Source organism: Xiphophorus maculatus, chromosome 4, assembly GCF_002775205.1.
Source record: "Xiphophorus maculatus strain JP 163 A chromosome 4, X_maculatus-5.0-male, whole genome shotgun sequence".
In the NCBI taxonomy this organism is placed as follows: Eukaryota; Metazoa; Chordata; class Actinopteri; order Cyprinodontiformes; family Poeciliidae; genus Xiphophorus; species Xiphophorus maculatus.
This window is the reverse complement of record NC_036446.1, coordinates 6,821,373-6,849,156: the sequence shown is the minus strand read 5'-3', so window position 1 is coordinate 6,849,156 and position 27,784 is coordinate 6,821,373. Positions and strand designations below refer to the sequence as shown.

General features: G+C 36.9%; 1 protein-coding gene across 2 annotated transcripts in view; it reads right to left on the bottom strand.

Moving 5' to 3' along the window:
- LOC102225206 (neuroplastin) overlaps positions 1-27,784 on the bottom strand; it is a 36,595-nt gene that overhangs the window by 1,154 nt on the left and 7,657 nt on the right. Inside the window, exons 2-8 of one of the 2 annotated variants that reach the window (XM_005805546.2) lie at positions 15,055-15,402; positions 10,804-10,978; positions 8,683-8,777; positions 3,923-4,056; positions 3,543-3,816; positions 272-281; positions 81-154 (exon numbers count right to left, since the gene is read on the bottom strand). In XM_005805546.2, the coding sequence (XP_005805603.1) occupies positions 94-154; positions 272-281; positions 3,543-3,816; positions 3,923-4,056; positions 8,683-8,777; positions 10,804-10,978; positions 15,055-15,402 (1,097 nt within the window). In that variant the 3' untranslated portion in view covers positions 81-93. Of the gene's footprint in view, positions 1-80; positions 155-271; positions 294-3,542; positions 3,817-3,922; positions 4,057-8,682; positions 8,778-10,803; positions 10,979-15,054; positions 15,403-27,784 lie in introns of both variants that reach the window. The other variant, XM_005805545.2, reaches the window with a different exon arrangement.

The following is a 27,784-nucleotide window of genomic DNA, read 5'->3' as shown; positions in this document are numbered from 1 at the left end:
AAGACTTGAATATGGGTTATCCTCTCAGTAAGTTCTATATTTATTCCCCCTCCCCACCATCCCTTACAACACAGTCTTACTTGAGTAAATTGCTTATTTTGTATTCCTCTGGCGTATGTTTTTGTCCTTGTGGTTGTTTGTTGAGTTTGTTTTCCTAGGATAAAAGCAGTTAGATTACAATGACGTAGCAGTAATAAATCACAGATCATACATTGCCCACTACTTTTGAACAATGTCTAATGCACAGTATTACGAGTATTTCTTTACTTACGCTGGTCCGACTGGTTCATCGTCTTTGACATGGGAAAAAACAAGACAAAAACACAAATAGAGGTCAAATGATAGAAAGGTATACAACAGAAACAGAACACACTTTTACTGCTGATTTTGATCCGTTTTTGTTTCGTTTCGTTTGGGGTTTTTCAGACAGGGTGTACTGAGGTTTGTCCATTTTCAGAAGTTTGGTAAATCGTGAGCAGTGAATTTGGTGATTTTGTGCATAATATTCTTACAAAGGTGAGTTTACAGTATTTGCTGCTGAAGCAAGACTACAAAATAACAAATGTCTATAAAATCAGCTTTTAAGCCATAAACTTAACCTTTCATAACTCTCATGGGTTTCTTGTTTATTTCAAATAAAGACTGTGTAGGAGTGCTACAGATGGCTCATTTAAAGCCATCTTTTAATTACAGTTAGCAGTTTTAAATAGATTTGGATGGGACATGATAGATGTTGCTAGTTTGCAATTACTTTCCATACTATAAAGCAATAATGCAATGTAACAGACATTAAATATTAGTCTTTGTGGTAATAGGAAAGTAAGATAGGTGCCATTGTTACAGTGTTGCAGAAAAACAAACAAAGCTGGTGCTAAAAGTTGCTGGTGGTAGAAAAAGAATGGTTTCACACCCCTCAGCCTTGGGGTATGTAGGGTTGTTGGTGTTTTGCAAACAAATGAAATGTGCCAGCAGGTACAGGAAGTAACCAGTCACAGTAAGATATTTTCCATGCAGTTATTAGTCAGGGATAAGCAGCATTAGCAACATTCCATGGCATTAAAATGGAGCAGATTATGGCAGTTATAATGTTAGACCAAAAAAAAGAAAAAAATGGTTCTGTCAAGAGGAGGAAAATCTGTCGGCTTATGCAGTTTTATCACACTTCATATGTATACAACACAAATTTACTGTTATGCCTTTGCAAGCACACTAACAGCTTTTTGCTGTGTGATTTTAGTGGTTTAACAAAAGATCTGTGAAACATCAATTGTGATTTCACTTTTACAAATAAAACATTTTGGTGTCCCTCTTTATATAACATTTGCTGCTTAATAAGTTCTTCACACAGCAAAAATAGTCATTTCAGCAGCAGGTACACAGATATGTCAGCCTTTGCATCAAAGCCTTTGGCTGTGGAGTTAAAAAGTGTTCCAACGCAGCTAAGCCATCAAGAGACTCGAAATTATAACGCACGCAGACAGGGGCCAAAACCTCTGGGAACAGTGAATGCTAAAAGGAGATTTGAGAAAGGCTATGAGCTGGGATTCATCCTGATTTGAATGACATAAACATGGCAAATATAATCTACCTTAATCGCTTCAATTTTTTGGTTGACCAAAAACTGTGCACAGAGCTTATGCAGGATAACCCCTTGCATATACATATACTGTATGTATACATATTTTCTCTTGCAGACGTTTTGCTCTTTTTCACCCGTGAATGTTTTGTATCTTCAAATACATTTTAATAAAAGACAAAAATAAATACAAGACTGGTTTTACAGAAGAAAAAATCTATCCACCAATTAAGACCTGTATAATCTAAAAGTGACCTAAACTTAAACTTTAAAAAAATTAGGATCCACAAAATGCATAATACATGTAAAAATGCAAGAAAACATTTTGTAATTTTTATTTTTTTTTATTTTTGCAGTGGTAACATAAAAGCTTGGTTATAGGCAGAAAAACTGTATAATGGTAATATCTTCTACCATTATTTAGAGATCAATGCATTGTTCTCTCTTGTTTCTATCATCCTGTGTGTGTTTGGCTGAGTGGGCCCCTGCCACTGGTTGAGCAGAGACCACGCAGAGAGAGAGGTGGTGCAGGAAAGGAAGTCATTCTGATGAAGCTGTTATAGGGACTCTTCTCAATGGGCTGTAGCTACAGTTTGTTTAAAAAATGGATTTTTGTGGCTTTCTGCATCTTCTTGAAAAAGTTTTAGTGCTGAGTCAGCAAGGCGAAGTGAGTTTGCTGCAGATCGGGTTGGCTTGCAGCTTCAGTAAGAAAAACAGAGACCAGGCCTAGGTATCTGATTACAGATGGAGCGAACACTGCCAAGAAAAAACCCAGCAGTCCCCAAAATAAAGTTCATTAATATTATTAATATCTCCTAAACAGATGTATTTGCTGTTCAGTAAAACTAGGGAATGAATATGCTTTTCATTGTACTACTTGCTTAAACTGATCTAAATGCAAACTATACAGAGTGCATTAGAAATATTTCACAAATGAAAGTGTACTTAACTCTTACTTCCCAGTGGTAAATCCTTTAAAAACTTATTCTGCATTTTCATTTTACTGGTCATTTTCTTGTAGCCTCTGATAGGAATGTATATCAGTCCTGTATACTTGTCTGAAATGTTCTGTTCTATTATTATTATTTTTCTTTGGCTTGGTTTACATATTCCACTTGGAACCGTTTTCACATTTAAAATCTGGTAAATACCTTGTTTTATATATATATTTTTTTATTCATCAAAAATTTTGATTGTATATTGTATATAATTTACAAAATTACATGGCTATTTTATGAAAAAAATATCGATTGTCAAAATATTTATCTCTTCTATTACATCTATATTAAGGAAATGGATCAGAATATTATCGGTTCAGTTTCATGGAAATAAAAATGTTTCAAATCAAAGCAACATATCATCCAAGATAAAAAGGATTGCAAATGCGCTGTAGGCTGGTTTAAAAACATACAAACTGACAACAGATCTTCATAGCCATGCAGGATCTCTCACTTACCACCCATTTAGAATATGGTTCCATATGGAAGGAAGGGGAAAGGGGAAAACAATAGTAACCAATTAAATTAAAAAATTGATATTCTGGCAATATTCTGTAGGTCTCGTAACTGCTTCTAGCTTTGTATGACTAGCCAACTCTTTCCAGACCGAGCTTTGCCTAGTTTCCAAGTGTGAAAAAAATAAAGGTCACATTTGTATGCATAAACACGTGACCCAAAACAAAAAGGAGAATTAAGTACCGGGAGCAAAAAGGAGAGTTATTTAAAGCCCGTTGGTCTCTCCAGATCTCCTCAAACAACAGAATCAACTTTGGGGTTCAAAGTTTGCTGCATAAAGCATGATAGTTTCTACAGTGCATATATATAAATTTCCTAATCTGCTGAGAAAACATCTACAGATTTATTGAAAAACGAATCAATTTTCTCATAAAGTTTGTTTTCACATGTCATAGTTTAATCCCCCTTCAGATTATTACTCATAGCTGCTTTCCAACAGAAGATTTTCTTACCATCAATAATGTCATCTGGCCTCTTGCGTTTCTCATACACAACGATGATGACGACGAGGATGATAATTTCTGCAAGCACTCCCAGAAAAGGCCAAAGCGGCGCAAGATGGCTGCGCACTCGTAGTATCGTGGTCTCCGCAGTGTTCCCAATCACATTGGTTGCGTTGCATTCATATATTCCAGGATCCGTGGTTATATCTAGGTTCAGTATGTTGATCTCTGTGTAGTTGTCTCTGTTTGTGATGAAGAAGCGTCCTGTGGAGTTGTCAATATCCTGAAAAACAGACAAATTCTCAAAGTAAATAATGGTTAGAAAATTTTAAATTCTTTGAACTACAGCATCTGCCCTTATTTTTTGCTTTTTATAATGTGATATAAACCTTGTAAGATGTTCCGTCCACTTTTCGCCATGTCCAAGTTGGGTGCGGGTAGCCGACAGACTTGCAGTACATCATGGCATTTTCCCCCTCGTTTTTATTTTCACTTCGCTTGTGCCCCGTGACGTAGGGTTTTGCTAGGGTTGCAAAACAGATCATTAACAACTCAACTAGAGGAAGAAAAAACATTCATATGAAGATTTACATTCTTACCAAATGACATAAATATGGAGAGAATGATTATCTGTTTTAGTTTTAAAGGAGTTATTTGTGTCTGTAAGATTCAAAAAGGCTTCTAACCCAGACTGTTTTTCTGTAAACTGAGCTTATTTCTCTATAGACGTTTCCATTAACTATAATGTGGATGCAGCACAGGCTAAGCGGCGTTTGCAGGTATAGCTATTAATTTTTCACGTCTGTTATAATGAGTCACCAACAGAAAGCTAGTGAGTTGTTTACAGGAAGGAGCACTAATTAAGCTTTCAAAATCTCAACAAAAGACGACGGGTCACAGGCCAAAACCAAGAGTGGAAGAGGAAGTTTACAGCACATCCTTTCTTCCTGGGGAATGTGTGACTCCTGAGGATGTGGAGAAAGGGGGCTCCGACAAAAGAACCATCGTGAACGGCAATGTGGTATTATGTGTTTCAACACAACATGGCTGTCTCCGTACTCAGCTTTCAGTAGAGGCAGACGGAGCAGCAGATGCATTCAGTTCTTTTCAGGTTCTGTATCTCCTTCGACTGCTGCTGCAGCAGCTTTGCAAAGTGACTCTCTGTGTTGACTTTTTCATGAATTTCTTTACTAAACATGTATAACACTTGCAAAAGTATTTACAGCCCAGAACATTTTCACATATTATTGTGTCACAACCGCAAGGAGGGTATTAAACCAGAGAAGAACAGAGATACTCACCTCAGGAGGGAGAAAGTTATAAAAAAAACTCTAACACAAGGGTGTTCCACTTTTTAAAAACCTTTGTAGATTTATCTGAAAAAATGCAAAAACTCTGTGATTTCAATTCTAACCTACAAAACATGTTGTGTATTGGTCGTCCAAAATCCCAATAAGACTGTAGGTGTATGTAGCCAAATGGGTAAACGTTCAAGGGGTATGAATACTTTTGTTAAGCACTGAATGTCATTATTTTGTTATATTTCGTGAGTCCAAGTGACATAAACTGGTAAGTTACCATGCTAATTTAGTTAAAAACTCTCAAAAAGACAACATAACCAGCCAGCTTTAATTTATATGCAGTTGAACCTCGCCAAGGGAAATGTTGAGGCTAAATAGTCTTCAGATTATCTTGAGAAATACTTTATTGCAACTATTTTTGTTTTCTGTTCTTGTTCTTTGCTTTTATTTTTAAGTGCTAGCAGATCCCTATTTGTTTACATATGTCAACCATAGTGCAAAGATATTTACTTTTCCTATAAACTCAATTGTTTTGTGAACTGTACTATACATCCTCCAGCTAAATGCAGGGCCTGTTTCTACATGGGACAAAAGCATTTCAATACCATTCATATAGAGGTGGGGGGAAGGCTGCATCAGTATAATATGAAAGCCTCCAGAGGTTCCCATTCACAGTAATTTGACAGCAAAGTCCTTAAAATGAGAATTTTTACAGTAAAATGATGATCATAACTAGCTCTATGTAACGAATGCTGATTATGAAAATATATCGGAAGGCAAAGAAAAGCAATGATAATCGATTAGTAAAATACTCTGTCCCCAAGGTGAGACACCTTTTAGCACTAAGTTAGCCATTTTTCTCTACTCTTTGACATCACAGTAACTGAGTGTGACAAATTTTCAGCAGTGTGTGGAGGTCAGGAGGGCTCTGTGCTCTTTAGTGACATCAGTTCACTCTAATTATGGTACACACGTGCTCCCAGAGCAGGGGAGTGGCCAAGCTTACTTATGCGTTATCCTTACTGTGACATCTCTGTGACTGACAGAGCACAGACAGCCCTTTGAGTGGTGCTGAAACAGGCAGAAACCTCCATTTCACACTCCTGATTCTTGATTAGTAATTTCCATGAGCCACATTGTGGTAAAGTGGGATAAATGTGAGAGGAATGAGTGAAAGGGAACAAGGTCAAACCTGTCAGAAAAAATCTTTTCCTGAAAAGATGATAGAACTGACATGATATTTTTTTAAAGTGCTAAATCATATCAGTTCTCACATTTGGTACTTTGATTCATAAAAAATATTATTGTGACGCTTTATTATTTTCTTGAAACAAAACTGACTGAGAAAGGTGCTTTGCCTTACATAAAACTTGATATGCATAATAGGACCAAATATGTATGAGTAGTAAGCTTCATATCACAGACAATAAAGTCCACTCGTGCCACAAAGATGGCTGGGCCTGTATTCTGAGCCTTAATCCTACAACATCACAGAACCCTCCATCTGTTGCCTCTGAGCTGAGTCCTGCAAGGATGAGTGTGCCAAGGACACTGTAGGCGAGGGATCTCAGTGAACTGCTGCCAGGAGTGCAGTGGAAAGCTGGCTTGCTTACTTGGGTCACAGTGGATCTCAACCACCTCTAGAAAATTACAAGAGTTAGCGGACAGAAAAAAAATTCTTTTTTTTTTTAGATCCAGTGCTTGTACTTCTTATGACATCAAAAGGCTGTTATTACAGTCTCTTTTATCTTTTTTCCCATCAATGTCACCAGAAAGTCCTTCATTGACAGTTTCAGATACTAAATCTTTCCACTGGGGGCAGATAGTGAGCCTCAACGGCCAAACCACTGCAGAAATAACAGTTTGAATGGTGACTAGTGCTGTCATCTGACAATCCAGTGAAAGCAACCCGCACAGCCGTCATCTGTGTTACGCAATCAGCCATCGCTACAAAGAGGCGGGCCTGGCTCAGTATGCACTACAGCCATGCTGCTGCAAATTGACTTATGCACTACACAGGCAATCTTCTCTTGAAGAGGGTTTGACCTGCCCTTCCTCCCAGAGGACTTATTCGGGTTGATGGCTTCAGTGCAACCTTGAATGAAAACATTACTTCAAAGAACTTGCAATACTCCTTGTTGTTCACTTGAGTGAGCAGGATACGTTCTTGGTTCAAGTTCTAGATCAGTGGTCCCCAAACTACGGCCCGCGGGCCAGATGCGGCCCGCCTCCACATTTGGTCCGGCCCCCTGAACAATACCAGAGTATTTTCATATATGTGCATTTTTATTTGATAAGTTGGACTTTTGCAATAAAATAAATGTTTCTTAGTAATGAACTTTATTTATTATTAACTACTAGTTAGTAACTATTTTATACATGCATATAATTGACCCTAACCCTTTTTTTATGTGGAGAACCCAGTGTTATTTGGTTATTATTTATTTCATAAATAGTGTTATTTCCTGACTTTTGTTCTCTGAAGAATCCAGAAAAGGTTATTTGATTGTGCTTTCTGAAAAACAATACATATTTATGTTTAGCACTCTTACAATCGTCACACTTTTTCTGTTACAAACTGACCCCGGCCCCCCATCAGAGAAGGGACAAGTTATGTGGCCCTCACAGGAGAAAGTTTGGGGACCCCTGTTCTAGATATTTTAAGTTGACATGTAACATTTTAAAGAAGACCTAAGGGAATTTTTAAAAATTGTTCACAGCCCTTGAATTTTTCACATTTTGTCCTGTTACAACCCCAAGCGTCTCTATTTTATTTGGATTTTATGTGATAAAGCAACACAAAATTGTGCATAAATGGTAATTGGAAGGATAGTCATAAAGGATTTTCAATGTTTTGTATCTATTTGCTTTTGGTTTCTCTCTTGGTTGGTCTTTGTGTTTGCTCTTTGAAAAAAATAGGACTAAGTTTAAGAGCTTTCAGTACTTTGCAAGGCACTGTACTGGACCTTTTTTTTTTAGAAGCCTTAACACTTAACATAGTATTTATGGCAAGGTGTAACTAAATGTTACAGCATTCTTTCAGTTGTATCTTGTGAATTGTCTGCTGCAGATTTTATAGGTGGAGATACTTTGCTTCACTCCACTCTTATTTCCTCAAGGGAACTCATCTTTTAGAATCTTACACACAAAGTACACCCAATAACCTATGAATGATGTTATTTCTGTATAAGAGAAGCTATGACACCATGCTCACAGTTCACAGTCGTCCTGCAATAATTGAGGGAACTGATAAAACGCTACTTGACTTTCTTTTTTTTTCTAGGAAACTAATGTAATATTTCTTCATCTTCAGCTTGGCTTGGAATACTTAATGATCCTTCTTTTATGCACCGCCTTATTGCAAGTTATGTGTTGAACTAGCGCAGGTTATTAAAATACAGAATGCAGAAGTATCCAAATGGCCAGATGGAAGTTATTGCATAAGGCCCAGCAATTTGTATTTCTTGTCCTCTTTAACCATAACACTTCATTTTTATAGGTCACAGTTCTTCTGAAAGTCTCCTTGTAAGCCTTGTTCTTTGCATATTTTGGAGAGTGTATGCACTCCCTGTCCATTTAGCTAGATTGTAGTCTCAGTAAAGCCGAGAGTGACAACAGCCTCAGGTATTCTCCCTGTCGTCACCACTGCACTGCCCAGATTCAAGCATTTTTGACAAAAATGACTCTCTTGACACAGCTTTTGGTGGGCAGTTTTCCTTCAACATCCTTAATCTCTCTACAAGCTGCATATTATGCGAATGTTTCAGTACTCTAGGGAGAAAATTACTGGACATTTGTTTGAACCATAAAATGTTTACTTTGGCTATCTTGTTCAAGAGAAAACTTACCTTTCACTTCAATTGTTGCGTTTGCATTTGGTGCTTTATCAAATGTGTAAACGCACATGTATTCCCCCGAATCGTCTGCTCGAGGTTTAGAGATTCTGCAAGAAATTACACAAAAAACACCAACAAATAATTTTTTTCCACCAAATTATTTGCACTGCAAACGGTCCAGTAAATTAAGGCATCTAGCTTTGAATTTACAAAGCATAATAAGCTTTGACTAAATCAGTGAAAACCTAAGGAACTCATAAGGCCGTGAAAAAAAATCTTGGCCTTTTATTGAGATATTACAAAACTGCAGCCCTGTATTCTGCAGGAAAGTGTGCTACAGGCATTTTAGCTGTAATGTTCAGAGTTTCACTGATGTAGTGTGACAAGGAAGTGACCAATTGGTCTTATCTTGTGGCTAGACAGAGTATGTGGTATGTCTATGGGGGCTGACAGTGGCTCTCTGCTAAAATGATTATACTGTGTGACAGCAGGAACTATTTATTCAGGCAAATGACAGAGTGGAGGCTCAGTTTTATTGGATGGATGGATGGATGGATGGATGGATGGATGGATGGATGGATGGATGGATGGATGGATGGATGGATGGGCATCAAATACAATATGTCATTAGCAAACGCTTAATAAATAATTAGTATTGTGATAATTTAAAATTAAATAAAAACTACTTCTGTTTTTGAATTGCTATTTACAGATTTTAACAAGACTGAATGACTAAATTTATTTTTTGTATTACACTTGTGCATATAAATAACACAATTTTGTGTTTCTAAGATTAAATTTTAATATCTTAGCCACAAAACAAACTCTATAAGATTAGTTTGCGCAAAGAAAAAAAGATATACAGATATAACTGGAATGTTTACTTCACCTATTGAATTGAAAATTAAAATGCCTTGAAAAAGATATTTTTAATCTCAATGAGACTTAGATCGTTTAATAAAAGTAACATACATAAATTCAAAATAAATATGTTATGCTCATTCTTAGATTTTGGAGTGATATACAGTATTTTAAGTGTTTGTTTCAGTTATTTTTGATTACGTCTTACAGCTATTAAATCCCAAATTCAACTTCTCAGAAAAGCAGAGTATTACACAAGTACAGATTATAATTTTTCTTTCAAATAAGTTTTGATACAGTCTTGGGGAAAACTACTGACTTTACACATGCCCAGCAGACAGTGACTGACACAATCCACAAGGAAAGTAAGTCACAAAAGGTCACTGCAAAAGAAGCTTACAGTATAAGCATATTATTGGAAGGTTGAGTGGAAGCAAAAAGTATGGAATAAAAAGTTGAGTTTGGACAGAGTCAAGATTTGGACAACTGTCCACATGGAAATGTTGATTTTGTTTTCCTTCAGAAATTGGGACTTTCTCATTCCACACAGCATTGATGCAGCAAATAAGGCCAAAGGAGCTCTGACCAACTGTTGAACACACATAGTCCACCGTATATATACTTAACATTATCCTTTTCAAAGGTAGACATTACTCTATTAAAATTATAATAATATCTATAACAGCTTTCTGGGAAACTGGATTTTGGGTTTTCTCTAGCTGAAAGCAATCATCACAATCAGCAGAAAAAACACTTGTTTTTTAAAAAAACTGCATCTGTTATACGAGGTAACTTTTTGAACTGAGTTACAAAACTAACTTAGTTAAGAGAAACCTGTACATTTAGAAAGTTATGACCTGTAGCTTTCTGAACATAAGTTATCGCACAGACGAGCTTATGGTGAGTTTTATTGTCACAGCCTTTAGTGCACTGTATTATTTTTAGAGCAAGGAAAGTCTGCTGCTCTGTGGTCTGTGTTCTACTTTTTTAAAATCCCCCACCGTCAGTCAACCAAGCAGAAAAACAAACCTGAGTTAGCATGCATGTAGCTGTGTGCACCTCTGTCACCTCCAGCTGAGAACTAATCAGTATACTATAATGCCTCAGTCTATGCAAGGTCTTGATCTCCAAGAATGTCTTCACACCCCGCTGGGACAGAGATTACCTCAGCTCCTTTATTGCTCACACAATGGCTTTATTTTATCTGAAAGTGCTGCATTAAATGGGTGATTTAGGATGAGCAGTGAAATGTGTATTCAAAGGATTTGTCACCTGAACGATCTAGTCCTCTCTTCTCCCCGTGTGTTTGGAATCTCGCGTCCATTCTTCATCCAGAAGCTGTCCTTGTGGGCCGTATGGGCAGCAGTCAGGTTGCAATGTAGGATAACCGATTTGACAGGTCCGTCCAGGGGCAGGACGATCTGATCAGAGGCATTGATCTTTGGTTCTGGAAGACAGACACAGTCAAATCTTATCCCAGAACTAGGGCTTGGAGATATTTAATGCTTTCTCACATGCTGTAGTGTGGTAGCTGTAGGCTGTGTGCTGTTTTTAAATGATCTGTGTAGGAGGGAGACTATGAAGTGAAGTCCACATAATAAATAAACAAAAGGCATAGTTAAGTGCATGAATTCTTTAGATTCACATTTACTTTTAAAAACCTAAAGTGGTATTTGACGGATTAAAAGGGACGTTTGCTCTTATAGAAAAATTAAATAATGGGTTGTTTAAGACATTCTTTAATAAATTAGATTTTAAAATCCTGAGTGTGGATCAGAAGCACAATTTGTGACCACTAAAGGAGGCTACCATACCTTTTACTTTACGTTGTAAAAAATACCTATAGTCTTTGTGTGAAAACTGAAAAATTGCCAACAGTAACTTTTAAATTTAGTTTTTTTTAAAAGCACAACTGGCAAGCTAAAAATAAGTAGCTACACACTCTCTGTACGTTAAAGTAGTAGTAATTATTGATTTTCTGTCTTAAATCAAAGCTGTTAGATCAAATACTTTTTGTGTGTGCAAAGATCACACTATCAAGGCAATCATGCCACATAATTTTATTATCAGGCTCATGCCTACATTCATGATAAAAATCAATTGCAACTCTGTAATAAGATACTTGTTTACTCATTTAGTTTCATTTGTAACTGCAATATTAAATGCTTGTCTTTCCTGATACCAAACCAAGCACTTGTTTTTTAGCCAACTCAGCCATAGAAGCTGAATATGTTGTCTGCTGCTTAAGCTGCATTTAAAAAAAAATGTTAGAAAAGATAATCAGGGTAAACTGAGCAATATTCTTTCATACAGTACATTTTTTAAACACAAGTTTAGATGCATATATATATTTGGCTCGTTGATTAGTGATTCATTTTATTTGGGATCCACATTAACATGTAAGCATAGTGACATCTACACTGCGATCCAGGCTGGTTATGAAACAATACCAGGGTTTATCACAGTAAAGGGTGTCATCTGAGAGCAAGGTGCCCTTTGCTCTGCCTTGAGTTGTGAGCAGGAGGCCTCCTCCGCACTGCCCCTCCCCTTCTTCAGGGCGGGCCAACCATAGCAACAACGGAGCTCCCGAGGGGAGGAGCAGAGAGGAGAAGCATCATAATCCCACTACTGGCTGCTGCTGCAGAGCCACGAGCAAAGCAAAAGAGAACAAATGGGAGGCTACAGGAGGAACTAGCAAGACTGACAAATGACTTCTTTTAGCATTCACTTCACCCTCTTCCTGTACATTCGGATACTAAATAGCTGAGGGGATGCGTCTCCCCTCCCCCTTCACTCTCTCTTACAAAGGAGAACCACATGTGCTATTAATAGTATCTTTGAGACATGCGTACACACACAACGTGAGGTACATAAATTAACATTTAGCAATGTGGCAGAGTGGTCCACTGGCAATTTTAATGGAAGGTTGTTTGTAGGACATGCTGTTGCTGCAATAAGTGGGGTAACTTTCCCATATGTGACCATATCTGGATGTAGTTAAAGCATGTGGCTCTACAAAAGTAGAGATCAAGATGATTTTCTCTTGCTTTTGTGGTGAATTCCTGCACTCAAAGAAATGTTCCATTGATTGTCAAATACACTCAGCAACCACTTTATTAGATACCCCTCTTCACTTGCTTGTTAACACAAACTGCAGAACTGCCAATCACATGGCAGCAGCTCACTGCATTTAGAGGTGGGGAAGATTTCTGCAGATCAAGTTTTGGTGAATGATTTGAAAATATCTAAAGTGGCAGTTGTGTAGATGAAATTCCTTGTTGGTACAAAGGGGGAATTGGTGAACTGGTTCCAAATGATAGAGAGACCTCAATAGCTCCAAGAGCCACTCATTACGACCAACTCTTCGATAGTGACTTTTAGATGTCAAGGTCAGATTAGTTTTGGTTTGATAATCCATCCTGTTTTGTATCAACAGTTCAGTTTGGTGGTTGTGTTGAAGATATTTTCTTGACACTCCAGTTGTGAGTTGTTTAAAAATCACAACCAATCTGCATGTTATTGCTGACTTTGCCCATCCTTTTATCATCAGAGCATACCCATCTTCTAACAGCTACTTCCAGCACAATTGTGCACCATGTCACAAATGGCCTCCAGATTCAGCAGATCTAACACCAGCTAAGCTCAATTGGAATTTTATGGAACAGGAAATTCATAAGATGCCTGGAGCTGTGTGTTGCTATAATGTCAATATGGACCAAAATCTCTGAAGAATGTTTCTAACACTTAGATTAATTAATGCTAAGAAGAATCAAGGTATTTCAGAAGGCAAATAGCGATCCATAACAGAAGTACATTTAGTCTAGCTTCAGTTTGTCAATACATGCAGAAATCTACATTTGTCTGGAAGATTCAGCTTTAATAAAACTATTATTTTCGATTATTTTGTGGAATTAATACTGCATGTTGTTTTGATCAAAATAATAGCTTGTTTTATGCAAACAGCTGACAATTAGCTGTAATACATAGTTGCTGTAGGCTTATGTTTCATAAAGTAATTTTTTAAATATTTCATCTCATGCTATATTCTTTGACTATAAAAACTTTGGGTACCAAAACTCATAGATCAAACAAAACATATTTATGCAGATTTATTTCAGATAGAATCATGCATAAAACAGGGATTACGCTTACTTGAAAATGCAAAGTTTCACATTTCTATTACAAACCTTTGTAGAGTTTATATATCCATATGATGATTTCTGGTATAGAGCGGTTCACATTTAAAATCTTATGTGACGAAAATACAGATGCAAAAAGAGACAAACTGACTTCAAGTCTTCAAAACTGCAAACTATACATCCAAAGAACTATTATGTATAGCTTGTAATATACATGGAATAATTTGCTTATCACATGTAGATTCAAACATTTGTTTCTCAGTAATGACAAATTGCATTGTGTGAGGGAGTAAATTCAGAATAGAGATGGATTATGTAATATGTAAATTAGACAAATGCAGTTGCATTAGCCAAAGATTAAATAACACACAAAAAATATGAAATTTTACCAGAATGTCAGCACAGACCAGATTCCTCTAAACTTCTCAAAGCTTCACTATGACTAACAACATTCCACATTTCCCTGTGCTCCAGTGGGCAGAGCACTGAAGCACGCACAGATTAGAAGGGTCCAGCTGAATATGTGTGTGTGTAGAGCTGAAGGTTAGGGGATATAATGTCATTACTGATTCACAGTCACACACTTAATGGGTGAGAAGGCACAAGGTAACAAACTGCACCAACAGACCCAAAGAGACTGTTGTGTTGAAGCAAAAATTTCATCTTCAACAAGAAATGAGACACTCCAGGGGCCCATGTGGTCGTACCTTTATTGGATTACCACACATAAATTTGAAAGCAGTAAATGTTTCCTTTTATCAGGAAGAAGTTGACAGCAGGAATCACTGTTTCACACCCGAATGGATCCCCTCCTTGTGTCTTCTTATAGTCCCATTTACACCATGCCCAGAGTGAAAAAGCTAAATCAAAAGCACTATTACTTCAAAGCACCACTAGGTTTCCACTGCATTTAGCTAGCAGGCAATGCTTTGAAGTAAATAAAACAATCAACCCAACAAAAGAGGCACGGCATAATGGGAAAGCAAGATCACAAATGAATCTAGGAATAGAAAACAGGATGAAATTGGAATACAGAGAAAAACAATATAAGAGGAATGTTGGAAAAGGACACATGGCAGAAGAGAAATAAAGATCTGGTGGGAGAGAAGACAGAACAAGGCTAGAAAAAGACTAGTTGTAGTTCTTGGGTTTGTGGTCATCTACATTCTCAGGGGAATTTTGGGAACTCACTAAAAAAACATTAAGGTATAACCAAACTGTGTCCAGAAACCAAAATATAAAATGCAACCATTGGCATGAAGGATTTAGAAAATTACTGAAGAACAGTAATTTATTCAGTACTATGGCTGGGCTCCTTTGAGATTGGAAAGGGTTTGACAGGGTTTGTTCATCATCTAGGTACTACTGCACATAGATCACTCACTCTGTAGCACTGATATGGTGGCCTGGGCACGGATCCAGGTGATAGCCGGGTTTTGTCGGAGATCATTGCGCCTGGGGTCGTTGCTTGCCCTGCACTCATAGGTCCCCGAGTCCTCCAGTGTGAGGCGTGTGATGCCGAGCACACTGACCCCATTGGTGCCGTAGGCCGTGTTGATGGACACCCTGCGCTTGCGGGCTCCGTCCCAAAGCTGCTTGAAGGAGTCGGCCCGGTTGACTTCGGCGTACCACCACTGGATCTCTGGAGTGGGGTTACCGACCACCTCGCAGTACAGCTCAAAGGTATCCCCGGTAAGCTTAGTCTCAGACAGTGGCGACTTCACAAACCCAGCTGGAGAGGGGGGGTGTTTCGAGATAGCAGGAAAAGAAAGGGGTGAAGAGGGTTAGTCCAGTCAAGTCAAGTCAAGTTTATTAGTATAGCACATTTCAGCAACAAGGCAGTTCTAAGTGCTTTACATGATAAAAACATAATACAGTAACCAGTTACTGGTTCTGACTCTGGGAATGCAGAGTATATTTGAACCAGAAAAGTTGAATGGTCTGGAAGGTTGATAAAACAATGGCTCTTTAATGCATTTTAGTGCTAAGCCATTCAGTGATTTATAAACAAAAGTATTTTATCTATTTTCTGAGCTACAGGGAGCTTGTGTAAGAACTTTAGAACTGGGGTGATGAGCTTTAGTTTCCTAGTTTTAGTGAGAACGCAAGCAGCAGCGTTCTGGATCAGATACAACTGCCTGATTGACTTTTTAGACAGATCTCTGAAGACATTGTTGTAGTAATCAATGCGACTAAAGATAAATGCACGGATGAGTTTCTCAAGATCTTGCTGGACGAGTAAAAAAGCATAGGAAGGTCAAGGGACAGAGAAGGACATAAAGCAGAGTTAAAGTACATATAAAGAAGAGAAGATTATTAAATGCAAATCATAAAGAAGAATGCCTCAAAATCATTGATAGGAATAAAAAGAGAAGGTTAGTCATTGTTCAAGTAAAACACATTTTATCAACAAACTCAGTAGTGTTGGCGTTTTGTGCATTCCCATGTAAAAGTAAACACTGATCCAAAAAAACAGTGCAGTACAAATAAATGAATAACATGGAGAGAAATCAACACTCCAACATATTTGTCCAAACTGAGTGAACATATTTTTTCTTATTTATTTGGTTATCAGTTAAGTTAAATGTCCAAGAAATGACTGTGACTGAATACATGCAAACACTATGGAATAATAAATCTCAGGCTTATGTAGGTTACCTGGATGAAGGCATGCATAGATTTTAGAGGGTTTTCTTAAACCACTAAACGTTTTCATCATTCTTACAGGTTAATGTTCTGTTTATTGAAATACTTGGGAAGATGCATTGCTGGAATAGGTGTCTTCAACCTATTTGAAGAATAGCACTGCACTCCCCCATTGCTACACATTGCTCTACACTGCTGGTCAGTTGGATAAGAGATGAGAACTACAGTTGTCCTTTTCTTACAAAGACAAATCATTTTCCAGCAAAAAGCACATACTCTCATCATGTGAAGCCAATGAAAAAATGTATGCCTTTCATTTTTGGTCTTGTAAACAGGACCTGGCAGTAAAAATGATGAGGCAGACCCCATCAGTATGGTTTGCATGTGGTACAAGGGGTGCTCCAGAAAACAGAAGAGCAGCTTTGTATTGTTTAAAATGCTTTCATTCTTACAGGCATCTGTACAGAAGTAATTTATTGCAAAATGGTACATCTTCTCAAAAATGCCCAGACTGTGTCTTAAGGGTGGTAAAGGAGGAATGGACTTATCAGCTGCTTGTAATTGTTGAATGGAAGCAAAGTTTTCTTTGTTGCAAGATTTGGTGTTTAAAATAAGAATTGAGGAGGTTGACTTCAGAACTGGTTTGGAAAAAGGGCAAAATCAAATATATACCTGAAATATAAAGGAGCACCACCTCTTGTAAATAGTTGAGTAGTGAGATTTTAAAGCTACACTTTGTACAGTAAGAGCAACTAATCTGCTGTGTTTCTCTGCCACCACTATCCAGTTAATTAATCAGCTGTCAGAGATACACAGGACAAACAACACACTCAGACCGGAGGTCAATTTAGATCAACCAGTTAATTTAACAACTGGAGAAGCCACACAGAAACAAGGAGAACATGTAAACAAAAACTACAGGCTGGGATTTGAACCGAGTACCCTCCTGCTGCTTGGCAGCAATGCTATTGTGTCACCAAGCGCCCTATATACAGTATACAATATATACACTGCTCAAAAAAATAAAGGAAACACTCAAATAACACATCCTAGATCTGAATGAAAGAAATATTCTCATTGAATACTTTGTTCTGTACAAAGTTCCATTTGCATAACAGCAGGTGAAATTGATTGTCAATCAGTGTTGCTTCCTAAGTGGACAGTTTCATTTCACAGAAGTTTGATTTACTTGGAGTTATATTGTGTTGTTTAAGTGTTCCCTTTATTTTTTTGAGCAGTATATCTTACTTTGTTCATTATTAAAAAAAATTTGATTTAAAACAACCAGGTTTTATACATTTTGTTTTAAATTTTTTGAGTAAATACCATAAACTGTTGTATATTTACTTAATGTTTTCATCTCAAATCCCACCAAAAATAGGTGTCACTGTTAAGTAATTTCTTCAAACCTAAATTTAATAGTTTTTTGTAATTTTGTGCACATATTTCATATTCTTTTATAAATAAAAATGGCATGTTTCCTTAACTGTGCTGTTAAAGATCATGTGTGCCTGGAATATATCCCAGAACACACCAGGTGAGAGGTGAGTTGCAGTGTGGACATGTTGCCAGTCTGTCCTACAGCTGATACGTACAGACGGACAAACACATTCACACCTACTTTCACACTTTTAGGCAATTTGGAGTCACCGACTCACAGAACACACATGTCAATGGGCTATGGAAGGAAACGTGACGTTCTGAAACAACCTGTCTGCAAACATTAATTCATGGTCCTGGCCTTATTTGCCTTGCTGCCTCCCCTAATATCTGCATCATATTACATTAAGGCTGTTTGAAGTATATCTGATTATAGAACACAGTTTTTGTTATAAAAATTCAGAATATTTTTAAGATTTAAGCTACATACTAAACACTGTTTCCAGATATTGACACATTTAAATGTAATTGAATGAGTTCAGTCTAATCTCATTTTGTCCATATCAGAGTATGACGGCAATGGCAGAAATTAGGTCAACCAGCTTACATTTTGGATAAGCTGGACTTTAAGGAGTGGGCTTTCATAACTCATATAACATCACACTAAATTATTTCTTATGTTACGGGGGCGGTATTATGTATTTTCAAGAAAAATCAAGTATGTTATTTTCAGTTATGAAAATTCTGTATCAAACATAACTTAAAAGAAATTTGACTTCGCAATTTTACGCCTCAAAATTGGGCCTGTCTCTTTAAGAAGCTCCTGCTCTTTTCGACACTCAACCTCAATGCGACATCATTGCAACATTGCTCCATTGTGGAATTTACAACCATTCCTAGAAATGCTTTACTGAGAAGTAGTTTGTATGATAAGTTCACCAGGCAAGCAGTTCCACCGGGTGTTTGCTAATTGCTGCTGCTGCTAGTCTGGTGGGGCTTTTCAGAGGAGCTCTGTGGGGCTGAAGACTGCAGCTCCAAAGAGGAACTTTGGGTAAAGAGGCAACACTTTGTATGAACAATTGTGGCCATTTATGCACCCTGTAGTGCAGGGGTCTCAAACTCCAGTCCTCGAGTGCCGCTGTCCTGCAACTTTTATATGTGCCCCTGCTGCACCACACCTGAATGGAATAATTAGGTCATTAGCAAGGCTCTGGAGAACTGATCTACACAAGGAAGAGGTAATTAAGCCATTTCATTCCAGCGTTTTGTACCTGTGGCACATCTAAAAGCTGCAGGATAGTGGCCCTCGAGGACTGGAGTTTGAGACCCCTGCTGTAGGGCATCCACGAGAGATTAAAGGATTCCTCAAATACGCATGAAAGAATCAAAGAAATACTCTACGTATATTTTTGATGAGGGAGTAACATCATAACATGACGTAAAGCTCAAAAAGGTCAATTTTTCATAACTTACCCCCTTTAATATTATTTTCACAATTTTAATTTTAAACTAGAAAGTGGACCCATTAAGTGCATCAAATCTCATTTTTCAACTTTCACTCACTGATTGAAAGAGAAATCAGTATTTATTTAGAACTGCTGTGAATTTAATAATAACATCCATAACCCTTCTATGGGATCAATAAGCAATATCACCAATATTACCAAAATCATCCTTGGAATGTGGCTGATTCATGACCCTTTTCCACATCAGTGGTTGGCCCAACAACACACTGCCAGCCGTAATGAACCTCATCTGATGACAAATCACCTGCACCGCAGACAGTCTCCTCCACCCGCTCTGCAGCCTCTCAGCTGTGACCGCATGTGCTTAGGTAAATCAGAAAAGTACAGCGCCTTAACTCTGCCCTGGATTGCTGTAGAGGAAATTGGAACAAAGAGCGTGGAGTCCCAAGAGGCCTGGACTCTGCATCGTGTCTCAATACAACAGCTTACCGGTGCTCTTATATCTGTTAGGACTGCGCGCTGTAATGCATCTTGAACACAGAAACAGATCAGATTATTGACTCAAAACCTAGAAGGGCCGCTACGGTTTTTCATGTACGACCATAAGGAAGTAGAGCTGCTGCGATTGGTCCTCATAAATGATTATAATGTGTACATTAATCCATCAATATCAATGCTTTTATTGACTTGTAATTTTTATAAATTGTTTGAGTTTTAAAACTTTACAGCATCAACTGTTGTAAGGAAAACGCTTTAGTCTAAAGTTTGGGAATAATTTAAGTCTGAAGACACACAGAGGGTTTCAAAGAGCTGCAGGGATGCATGAGTGATAGCTGCAACTAATTAGCTCACAAAAGAGACAACGTCACCATAGGTTTATCAAGCTGCCCACCCATTCTACAGAGTTTGACACATTGCCTGTCTAGTACATTATTTTCTGACTAAATTGGGCAAATGTTTTTACAGAAATCTGGACCTGTATATGACTGATTAAGACTGTACCTGTGTATTAATGGACAGACTTCATGCTGGTGAAATGTATTTTATCACATAGAAATGCTACAATCTTCATGATCATATTTTAAATAAATGGCACGATAGATTTTTTTTATGTCCTTGTGCAGTTTTTCTTTTGACTTAAATAAGGCCTTTTTCATCACTTGCTGTTCAATCTCATGATTCATGACACACAACCTGCTGAATATTCTGGCTTTTTATTTCTAAAGTCATGACTAATTGGCTTCATTTTATTCGTCACATGTGTCTCAAAATTCTTTGGAGTTAATTTGTTGTTTGTGATTAAAAAATTGCAAGCTTATATTTGTTTTTGATTTTTTTTTTATTAACAAATATTCCTCTAGGTTAATCAATTAAGCAAAAACAATATCAATAGAGAAATGTATAAGTCCATTATAAGTGCCAACTTTGCATTAAAAGTGTCATTTTTTTACCAAATGACACTTCATGACAGCAGTCATAGACATTCATAAAGACTCCTTCATGTTCATGACAGGTGTTATGTCATGTTTATGACAGTGTCATGTCAGTCTTATGCACACCCTGTTAAATAAAGAATGACCAAAAACACTAATTCCATGAAACAATAAATTAGAGAGTTTAGAAATGTTCTGAACTACACGTTTAATAAGTTTAATTAATTCAATGGTAAAACAATAATAATACCCCTGTTGCCATGCACTTGACATGTTAAGCTAAATTAGAAGATAGGAAAGAAAAACTGATGAAGACAGATTAGAAAAGATAAGCAGTTTTCAAGCTGGGAGATGAATCTAGGAGAAGGATTGTGAGTTTCTACGTGCAATGCCTGAAGATATGAGTAGTAATTAGCATTTCTTTCTTTTCTCTCCTAACATCTGGGCATATCAAACCCACCACACAGCACCGGAGGGCAAATACAAGCCTACCCACCTACACCGTTAAATCATTATTTCAGTTCCACTAAGAATTTACAGTAGTACTATTTGCAATGATTACTGCAAAAAGGAAAAAACACAGTGTGACACTGAGCACATTAATGTGTCATTGATGCCTAAGAGCTAATGATTACAATATTACAGCTACTCGAAAGAGGTCAGGAACGTCCTCCAAGATGATGGCAAATTAGACCAGAAAAAAAGTGAACAGATGACTTAATTCGAATTCAGGCTCAGAGACTCTGGAGAAATAGGTACTGAGCAAACGGCAGACAGCACCAGGCCGGTGAGCAGACCAATTTCTGTGTTGTTTAAACAGGGAGCTTGCACAGACAGTGAAAACAAAACACAAAGCAGCCAGCCGGTGCTCATTCGTTTCAGAGTCGTTATGGGAAAAGCAAAGTGACAGAGGATGCTGCGGCAGACCATTTGGATAGATCTCCGTAACTTAGTGACAGAAGAGAAGTTAGCTCAGCCTGTCTTAGCCGGAGATGCTGTCAGCTGACAAACAGATGAGTTGATCTCAGTTTTGTTTGTTCTAAACAAAGTTTAATGAAATAATATTTGGGTGGAGATGAGGAGGATCTACCTAAGTATTTTGAAAGGGAACATGTAAGGTGACTTATTAAAAATGTGTTTCTTCTTGAATTAATCACAAGTGCTGAGCATAGGAGAATCTAAAACATACACAGTAAAACACAGGAACGGCTAGTTTTTTTTATTTGGATAAATTACACTGCATTGTAAGGTAATAGAGCAGCTTGAAGCTAAATTTCAAAGCTTATGTTCAAAAGTAAGATACATTTTTTTCTTGTTATTTCACCACTAGACCACCAGAATGTGCTGCATTATTTTAAAACTCTGGCAGTTCAATTAAAGAACTTAAACTGTGGTAATGGCATGACTCAAACTGTTAGCCGTTTGGAAGCTAACCACCTAAAACCTTGGTCCACCTTGACACCTGTATGGCCGATGCATGTATTCATCACACCATACCTGCCCTAACACATTCACTCTACTCCCATTTAACGTGAGCACAGTGGTATTACAAACTGGAACTGCTGTCTGAAGGCGTATGAAAGTCACAGTCAGTCCAGACTAGACGCCCCTCCACCCCCCTCGCGTAAGTAGAGTAGAGAGCTCCCCTGAGGACAGACAACAAGCCACACACCATCACCAAACAGCCTCTGGGTGAGTCAGCTGCCTACTTACAACCTGGATCTCTGTCCACAGACCTACAACATACACACACGCACACACACATAGAAAGCAGAGGGCAGGAAACCCCCTAGGACTGATGAACTGAAGTACATTTAGTTGTGAATGTGAGTTTTGTCTTTTTTTACTCCAGCATACTGCTGACACCTATTGACATATTGGTTTATTTTTGGTAAAGTTTAGTTGTAGATTTTAGATAAATGTAACTCGATTTAATTTCATGATTGTGCCTTTTATTCCCTCAAAATTTATCTTTATTTTTTTTTCTCAATATCCAAAAAGAAACCTTTTAACTGGATTACACTTTTGACAATTTTGATGTGATTACGGATTGCTCGTTTCTTCCAAATGGTCATTAGATTGGTTGTGACACGGTAATTCTGTACGGTCAAATCCACTCAGGAGAAGGCTTAGTCCACGTTAACAAGATTAGATGACCGACTTAAAAAGGGGTCCTGCAAGAAATGTTTCAGTGGTGGCTGAAACCCAATGCAGTGTCAGGCAGATGAGACTCCTCTTCATAAAAATCTGACCCACACAATTTATAAGATGGAGGAAAGAAAGCAATTCAAAACATGGGACAGAATAGGTTTTTTGCAATTATTTATAATTTTGATCACCAAATATGGTCACTTTTAAAAAAACAGGCATCATTAAATGTGACATCCTAAGGTAATCAAATGGTAGGGAAGTCATTTAGCAAGTCACGAAAAATACATAGAAATAAATGAGACTTAAGTGACATATTGTATACTACTTCCTCTCTATTTCATTAAATGCATTGTGGAAACTCACAACATATTTTATTATTTTACAAACTTATTAAGTTTACCACAAGCATTGTAATAAAGGGCCCACTGATACTTTACATCCAAAGTGGATTAGAGTGGATTACTACACCTGAAGGATAGGCTTTTTTTTTTTTTTTTACAACCTCCTATAAAAAGACAACTTTTTTTGACTCATTGTCTGACATTAAATCAGATTAAATGTTTTCTTTTTGATGATGCTAGAAATTATAGTTAGAATTATCAAAATTGTACCTACTTGCTAAATGTTCAAATGATGAGAGAGCGATTGTGATACTTCTAAACAAAATGGTCAGCTAAAAGGATGATCATGTCATGACTTTTTAAGATTAACTCGTGCAAATGCATGTATGTATGGCAACGACTCTGTGACTCTTTGTGTGACATTTTGGGAAAAATTTCAAGATATCAGCCAAGATTTCAGAAACAAAATTGTTTTGCCTTCACTGGTCTGGTTCATTCTTTGGTAAACCATTCTCTGGAACAGAAAGAGCATGTTTTTGTGCAAAATTTGCACATCAACTAATTTGCGCATCAAATTCAGATGAAAGGAAATCATCTTGTGAAGACGCTATCTGAAGCAGGTAAAAGCGTAATCCACACTTTATGGGAGTTTTGAGGCAGACTAGTGCACTTCAACTAATATCATCAGGAAGAGAAATACTAAAGCAAAACCTCCAAACATCAGTCAGGATGTTAAAGCTGGGGCACATTTCGGTCTTCCAAACGGGCAATGACTCAAAGCATACCACCAAATTAGTTACAAAGTGTCTTAAGGACATTAGAACCATCACTCAACCCTGATCTCATTCCCATAGAAGATTGTGTTGGTAGATGTGCACAGGTGTGTCGAAGCAAGATACCCTGCAAAACTGACTCGGTTACACGTGTTTTGTCAGGAAGAGCCAACACTGATTTATGCTCTTTTAAATGGAATTACAATCAAATATATTGTCAATAGTAAGGAAATGCATGTAAACATTTTAAACAGAACAAATAAAAAAATAAAAATAAAATTAGATATTTGGCAAATAGCAGTAATTTTAGTTGTTGTAATTGACACAAAACAGCAATGGTTTATTCTAATTTAATTCCAGGTAATGAGTTCAAAATGGGGTCATGTTTCTCTATGTAGTGTATGCATATTTATGCTTTCAACTTTAAGTCATGTCGAGCCATGTCCGCAGTTCATTCAGGCTGTGAGAGAGCAAGCGAGAGCAATGCTTTGAGTAAGTACATAAAATGCTGACTGACAAGGAATGTTTTTATCTTTTTGAGCTTTCAACATCTGCCATGGAACATGCTGAATTTAGAAATGAAGACATGCTTCTCACAACGCACAAAGATTTGTTGCTGAAAACATTTTAAATGAGAACTCTTTAATCATTTTGCTTTTAGTTTAAAATATTTTTAAAACCCAGTCACATATGTGGACATAGGAATGAGTGGCAAAATATTTTCAATGATCTTCTTTCATAGTTCGACCATAACCAGCATCACCATTCTCTGGTTTTCCAGAAACCAGTGAATAGCCACAAAAATCTGACCAGTGCTAATAAAATCCTCTAAAAAAATGTAGTTGCTGTTCGATAATTTGGAGAAAATTATTTGACTACATAACAATAATTAGGAATTATTTAATAATTTCCTCATCCTATACAAAAAAATTATTTGTACTATGGAAAACCTTCAATAAAGTTACTAATTTTTCTTTTAATACAAATTAAAGAATTTAAATCTTTAATAAAGCACACATTGAAGTCCAAGAGTAAAGGAACTGCATAATGTTTTGAGCTAAAGCTGAAACCAGGCCTTAGCTAGTTCGACATTGATTGTTAAACTTTATGTTAGAGAATGAAAGAAAATCTTTACAATGAGAGCGTATTTGTAAGGATCACTGTGGTCATCAATTCTTTTTATATTGCAGGTTAGATTAAAATGTGAGGCCATCTGACTTACAGCTGAGGTTTGCTGGAAATCCGGTCATAAAATGAGACAATAATCCCAAACACCAAAGCAAATCCACAGCACAATAGAAAAAAATGCAAAGAATCAAAGTAGTACAAAGGACCATTGAAGACAAGCGGGCTTAAGGATGATTAAAATCTAGTACATTTCAATCAACGGAAGCAATTCTGTAAAGAAGCGCATCCTAAAATCGCCAGTGTCAGAGGGTAAAACAATTCGTGACAAAGACGATTACTTAAGTTAATAATGACTCATGAGATCACAAAATTTACTTACATTTTCATACACAAATAATATTACATTTTTTCTCCCTTATCTTTTGTAAATAATGACAATTATGACAGCTTCCGACGCTGGTCACTTTGACTCCTCTTCATATATTTTGCAGTTTTTGTCATTTTGTATCTGACTTTTCAGGCTGAGAATTGGTGCCTAATAATTGAAAGTAATTTTCCATGTTCTGTCCAGTTATTAAGAACATTTAATTTTGTGTCATAAACTAACATAATTTATGAGTCAACTGGCCTAAATAGGGATCAGAGGAAAAATAATCAAATTAGGGTGCAGCACAAAATGTTCTGATAATAATATGAAGTTAAATTAAATTACAATGAGATTTAAGTATTTCGTGACAGAACCAGTGAGAGCCTGTATTACTGTTCATAGCTTGTGAAGATTTACTAAAAAGCTAAACTTACAATATAAATATTAATTTGGAGTTCTTTAAATTTGTTTTTAATACAAGACAGTGTCTGACCTAAATGTATACAAGTGGATTTTGAAAGATTTGAATATCATAAAAAAGTTACATATACATGCACACATGCATTAATTTATGCAATGGAAGCCCAAATGGAAGCTCTATTAAATTAACATTCTTTTCAGAAGCCTGGCCTTTCAGTTTAAAGTATTCTTTTCATATTTACCTTATGTTGTATTAAAGTTTTGTTGAGACACTGAATTTTTGTTTTGATTATCTGTAAGCCATAATCATCAAAATTACAAAAACCCCAGGCATAAACTGTTTCACACCAAATGTAACAAATCTCTGTGATTTCACTTTCTGAAATGATTGACAAAATATATTGAACATATTGCTTACATTCTTAATTTTAAATGTTTGCAAAGTTACAAAAACTTTAATTTTCCAGAGAGGAAAGCCTATTCTATTCTATCCCATGTGTATTGTTGTATTCCATAACTACTTACATTGGCTTAAAACTCAGACAGAAAAGGACCAACAAAAGCCTAAGTTCCACGCTCTCCATCCAATAGCGAGAGCTGAAATGACCATCATCTGTGCTTAACACTTTAGCAACAAGTCACTGACAAGTGAGCTCAGTTACATTATTCATCTCCTCATTATTGGGTGAGGTATATTAGCAGCTAATAAACAATTCAAGTACAACACATGGCAGCTACACTTGACAGATTAGAAGATTTAAAAGTGTTTACAGCATCCCAACTTTGGGGTCCAAGATGAATCAATGCCTTAAAAGAGCAGGGCTAGTTTGGAAATGCTATTAGGCATGCGGTCATAATGTTACGCCTGACTGGTCTAGACAAGCCAGCTAGTATTTTAAATACTGAAAGAAGAGGAACTGGAACAAAATTATAGCAATGCACACTGAAGACAATATAGTATTTTGAAAACAAAAGACAGCATGGTGAAATTTAATACAGCAGCCAGTGACCAGCATCCTATAGGAAAAACTGATGTAGTCAAAAGTCTGCAAAGAGTCGATGCAAAAAGATACTCTGACAGCTGAATCAGTTTTTTTTTTCTTTTTGTTCCCAGTCCAATTCTAATATTCAGTTTAATTCCTTTTGATTTTTTCCTGCCTTAATAAAGTCAGATTAATTTTTCCCCCCGCCTGGTTTAAGGTACATTTCCAGTTGATTGTTTTCTGTTTAAAATATAAAAGATCCTGACATCTAATTTATTTTTGATGTATAATTTTGTTTTTGGAGAGCTTTATGGATCTTCGGTGTGCCATATGTCTCAGCCATATGTGTACCTCCCTGGAAATGTAATCACACACTGGAGAGTCAGGCCTCATCTATTGTGTTTAATTGCTTGGTCCCAATAGCTGCTAAGATATGCAATAAACAACAACTATCCTACTTGTGTGGCACTTGTGAAAAAAACAAAACAAAAAAAAACTAACTCAGTGCAAAAAAGCCAAGAAGTGTCTATCAGAATAAACCAGAATACAGATATTTAGAGAGAATCCTGAGGCAGAGGCTTTCCATCCAGTCAGCCATATCCAGAACTAAATACAAGTAGGTCTGAAAAAAACATGACTATTCAGACTGTGGATCAGGATTACATCCCCAAAAGATGCTTTTATGGCCAGATTGCCCTGCGATAAGAGGAACCCACCTCTCAGTATATGCAAAGATAATAGATAAACATTAATGTAGTCAGATTAGGCTTTTACGAGAATTGACCTACTCAAATGCTAATGATGCAAAAAAGGGGGCATGTAGGAAAAGAGTTGAAAGATTCTGAAAAAAGTTCAAGATCTTTTTTACAGTTATTCGACTGTAAAAGTAAAAATAACTTTCTCTGACATACAGACACTGTTCCACTGGTGTCGTTAACAAAAACGTTTAGGCATATTGTGATCATAAGAATGTGATAATTAACATGGAGAAAAACTGATGCGTTCCTAAGTGGAATACAAAGTACT